Source organism: Piliocolobus tephrosceles, chromosome 14 (genome assembly GCF_002776525.5).
Source record: "Piliocolobus tephrosceles isolate RC106 chromosome 14, ASM277652v3, whole genome shotgun sequence".
NCBI lineage: Eukaryota > Metazoa > Chordata > Mammalia > Primates > Cercopithecidae > Piliocolobus > Piliocolobus tephrosceles.
This window is the reverse complement of record NC_045447.1, coordinates 10,313,194-10,318,199: the sequence shown is the minus strand read 5'-3', so window position 1 is coordinate 10,318,199 and position 5,006 is coordinate 10,313,194. Positions and strand designations below refer to the sequence as shown.

Sequence of the window (5,006 nt, the reverse complement as noted above, 5' to 3'; positions counted from 1 at the left end):
ACCCTGTGGCTCTAGCCTGGTGAGTGGAAGGAGAGAGGCTGAACCAGCTTGTGTCAGGGCTCTGGCCTGAGACAGCCTGGCAGGCATGAGGTTCCAGAGGGAACATTTCACTGGATAAAGGGCTAAGGACTCAGACAGACTTCAGTCTGGAGGCTTGTCCTATAATTTTTACCTCTTTGAACAAAGACAAATCATTTTCTGCTCTCTCAAATCAAATGTGTTTTTCTATAAGTTAAGATAATACTACTTACACTCGGAGTGTGAAGACAAATGGGACACGTGCCTTCACTCCTTCTTTCAGCCAACACATTTTTTGGGGTCCTGTGGCAGGCAGATCTCTAAGATGACCTCCCAGTGACCCAGGCCCTTGCATGGTTTCCTCCCTTTGAAGACAAGCAGGAACTACGAATATGATGGGAGCCATTCCTGTGATTAGGGTTTGTATTATGGAAAAGGTTAAGGGCTTTTTTTTTTTTTTTTTTTTTTTGAGACGGAGTCTCTCTGTTGCCCAGGCTGGAGTGCAGTGGCCAGATCTCAGCTCACTGCAAGCTCTGCCTCCTGGGTTTACGCCATTCTCCTGCCTCAGCCTCCCGAGTAGCTGGGACTACAGGAGCCTGCCACCTCGCCTGGCTAGCTTTTTGTATTTTTTAGTAGAGACAGGGTTTCACCATGTTAGCCAGGATGGTCTCCATCTGACCTCGTGATCCGCCCGTCTCGGCCTCCCAAAGTGCTGGGATTACAGGATTTTTATATATTTTTAGTAGAGACAGTGTTTCACCATTTGGCCAGGCTGGTCTCGAACTCCTGACCTCAGGTAATCCACCCGCCTTGGCTTCCCAAAGTGCTGGGATTACAGGCGTGAGCCACCACGCTGGCCACTGTCTGAACTCTTGATATGTTTGAATCCTCACAACCACCCAGTTATTTTCCCTTTTTTCCAGAAAGGTACAACAACTTGCTGGGGTAAAGCAGAGCTGGACTTCAAACCCAAGTGCTCCTGACCTCCAAGTCCAATCCTGAGTTTCGACTCTTGTTACCAACCTGGAGGATCCTGGGCAGGTTCCTTCGGAGGCCTTGGTTTCCCTAGCTATATACCACGAGGGGGTTGGACTTTAAGATGCAGCCAGTTTCCCAGGACTCTGTCCCCTGTGAGGTGGCTGGGAACGGGTGCCCTTTCCCAGAACACAGGCACAAGTGCACCCATAACCCAGATAGTCTCCTCTAGCTCCTCCAGCTCCTCCACTGGCTGCTTCCCCCTTCCTCGGTCTCAAGCTGGCAGCTGAGTGTATCTGAGTCATGGGCTGGCTCAGAACTGGGTCCCGCAGTGGGCACAGGCCCAGACCTTGAGTCCTCAGGGACACTGTGTTGCTGAGCAAGGCAGCTCTGGAGTGGCTGTGGAGGGGAGGGAGTGATGGTTTCTAGTGGAGACCAGGGAAGACTTCTTGGAGGAGGCATTTTGAGCTGGTCCTTGAAGGGCTGTTGTGGTTGAGGCATTCTAGGTTGCAGGGATAGTAGAGCAATGGCGGAGAGGCTGGAAAGTCAGAGGCTTCATTCATTCACTCACTCAGTCATTCAACAAATGCTTATTGCAAAACTGTGAGGGTACCAGGGAGCCAGCAGCGAACACAGGACCATTCACCTCTCATGGGGAAACAGAACAGCAATCAGATAAGCAGAGCAGTCAATCCTGGAGAGGGTCGTGGAGGGCTGAGGAGGGCTAGGGGCTCAGCATAGAGGCCTGATGCAGTCTGGGGCATTGGGTGGGCTCCCGGTGGTGACATCCATACTGAGACTTGAAGGATGAGTGGGACTCATCCAGGAGGAGAGGAGGGAAGGAAGATGGGAGGACCCAGCACATTCCAGACAGAGACAGCAGCACGTTCAAAGGGCCTGAGGTAGGTAAAGGCAGGTGTGAGAGAGGAAAGGAAGAGGCGGGGAGGCAGGGCTAGCTAGGAGGCAGGGGCTGGGAGACTCCGCTGGGTGTTTTACCCTGAGGGAGCCACAGAAGGGCTGGCGAACAGGGCTCATCTGGGGACAGAGGCCTTGAATGCCCAACTCAGGAATGTGGGCTCTGGCCACTAAGCAGCTGCTGCAGGAAGTGCAGAGACTTGGCACCTGGCAGGACTTCCTATGTAGGACACTGGCTCGCCACCCTGTGACCACCCTAACCCTAGAAAAAAGGATGCAGTACTACGGTGTCATTAATTCAAAGCCATTCCTCTTTTGGTATCCACCCATTTTCCAGACGGTGACACTGAGGCTCAGGAAGGAGTAGGGACTTGCACAAAGCCCTTTGGGAAGCAGGCTGGGAAACGGTGGAGGGAGGGTGGCCATTAGCCCCAAGGAGACACAGGATCTGGGCTCTGTCTTTCGCCTTCCTCGCAGAATACGCTGCCATCAACTCCATGCTGGACCAGATCAACTCCTGTCTGGACCACCTGGAGGAGAAGAACGACCACCTCCACGCCCGCCTCCAGGAGCTGCTGGAGTCCAACCGGCAGACACGCCTGGAGTTCCAGCAGCAGCTCGGGGAGGCCCCCAGTGATGCCAGCCCCTAGGCTCCAAGAGCCCCCAACCGGGACCCAACCCTGCCTCCCTGGGCTAGGCTCTGGCCTGGGTACTCACCCCCTGGCTTAGACACCTTCTCAAGGGCTGGTCTTCAGGGTCCCCTGGTGGGTCTGCCTACCTGGGCCACCCTTCCTGCCTGGGCCTCCCCTTGGCCTACCTGGGCCAGCCCCCAACGCCTGGCATCCCCTTCTGGGGCCAAGAGTGGGCCTGCAACCCACCCACTTGCCTGCCCACCCAACTCCTGGGCACTCCCCACTCTGCCCAGGCCTTGTCCACATTAAATGGGTCTCCCACACCGCTGTGCCTCTCTCCTCTGTATCCCAGGATGAGAACCCCAGGAGCTGCTGGAGGTGAACAGGGCCATCTAGGTGTTCAGGTGTTGATCATGTACTGGCGGCTCAGAGGCCAGGTGGTGGGGCTGGGGTTCTTGGTCACCTGTACTTCCGGACACAGAAGGTGCAGGTGAGGGCAGGGCTTCCTCCCTACCTGGTACATTCCTGGCCAGCAGCTGCTTCCTAGCCCAGAAGCCCGGTTGAGGCTGCTGGACAGGCTGTGGGACCTTGTGTGATGCTCTCAGCCTCTCTGGGTACTAGGGCCTTTCGCCAAGACAGCCAACACCAAGACATGCTATGCAGCCTCCGCATTGCCCTCCTATTCCTGGCCTGTCTCCCCAGTAACAGGGTTGGTCTGGTCGTTTATATCTCTGGGTCTTTCTAATGAGGAAATAGCAGAAGTAAAGGGCCAGCTCAGCCCGGGCCCCATCCACCCATGATTCATGTTAGGGCCGCCTGACCAGGAGGGCGGGGTGCCTGCTAGTGAACCAAGAAGAGAACCAGAGGGCCTGAGCAGCAACGACCCCACTCCTGCACTCCAAAGGGTGCAGCTGGAGAGACAGGCCAGCACGGGTCAGAGAGGTCTGGCCCAGGTCAAATCCCAGCCACTTACCAACTGTGTGGCCTTCAGCAAGTCACCTGATCTTGCTAGGCCTCCAGCCAAAGGAACTTCCCCAGGTCTGATACGTTAGTAAGAGGGAAACTTGGCCAGGCACAGTGGCACACACCTATAATCCCAGCAGTTTGGAATGCCACGGTGGGCAGATTGCTCGAGCCCAGGAATTTGAGACCAGCCTGGGCAACATGGTGAAACATCATCTCTACCAAGAACGTAAGAAAAATTACCCAGGCGAAATTACCCAGGCGTGATGGTGCACGCCTGTGGGAAGTTGAGCTGGGAGGATGGCTTAAGCCTAGGAGGCAGAGATTGCAGTGAGCTGAGATTGGCACCACTGTATTCCAGTTTGAGCAACAGAGCCAGACCCTGCCTCAAAAGGATAAAAATGAGCCAGGTGTGGTGGCTCACACCTGTAATCCCAGCACTTTGGGAGGCCAAGACAGGCGGATCATTTAAGGTCAGGAGTTCAAGACCAGTCTCACCAACATGGCAAAACCCGGTCTATACTAAAAATACAAAAAATTAGTTGAGCACGGTGGCATGCAATTGTAATCCCAGCTACTCAGGAGGCCAAGGTAGGAGAATCACTTGAACCTGGGAAGTGGAGGTTTCAGTGAGCCAAGATCGGGTCATTGCACTCCACCCTGAGAGACACAGTGAGACTCCATCTCAAAAAATAAATTAAAATTAAAAATTTTTTTTTTTTGAGATGGAGTCGCCCAGGCTGGAGTGCAATGGCACGATCTCGGCCCACTGCAACCTCTGCCTCCCAGGTTGAAGCGATTCTCCTGCTTCACTGTCTCAGCCTCCTGAGTAGCTGGGATTACAGGTGCCCACCACCATGCCTGGCTAATTGTATTTTCAGTAGAGATGGGGTTTCTCCATGTTAGCAAGGCTGGTCTCAAACTCCCAACCTCAGGTGATTGCCCACCTCAGCCTCCCAAAGTGCTGGGATTACAGGCATGAGCCACTGCACCTGGCTCAAAAATTAAAATTTTTTTTTTTTTGAGATGGAGCCTCACTTTTTTGCCCAAGCTGGAGTGCAGTGGCACCATCTCAGCTCACTGCAACCTCCACTTCCTGGGTTCAAGCAATTCTCTCTGCCTCAGCCTCCCGAGTAGCTGGGATTACAGGTGCCTGCCACAACACCCAGCTAATTTTTGTATTTTTTAGTGGAGATGGGGTTTCGCCATGTTGGCCAGGCTGGTCTTGAACTCCTGACCTCAGGTGATCCACCCGCCTCAGCCTCCCAAAATGTTGGGATTACAGGCATGAGCCACTGCGCCGGCCTAAAACTTTTTTTAAAAGAGGGAAACCGAAGTTCAGACAGGTGAAGTGCCTTGTGATCCAGAGTCCCTGGTTCCCAGGGAGCCTGTCTGGCCTTCCGGTTCTGCCACCACATGGCCCAGAGAGGCTGGGTGCTGGCTGAGAGCTGGCTGGGGTGCCCCCCTTCCCCTATCCACCCAGGCGGAAGTACTGGTGGGAAC

At 54.4% G+C, this 5,006-nt stretch overlaps 1 protein-coding gene across 1 annotated transcript in view; it reads left to right on the top strand.

Moving 5' to 3' along the window:
• Positions 1 to 2,865, top strand: part of C14H9orf16 (chromosome 14 C9orf16 homolog) — a 4,598-nt gene extending 1,733 nt beyond the window's left edge. The window contains exon 2 of the mRNA XM_023217056.1: positions 2,386 to 2,865. Coding sequence (XP_023072824.1) covers positions 2,386 to 2,558 — 173 coding nt within the window. The 3' untranslated portion in view covers positions 2,559 to 2,865. The remainder of the gene's footprint in view (positions 1 to 2,385) is intronic.
• Positions 2,866 to 5,006: the final 2,141 nt, after the last annotated feature.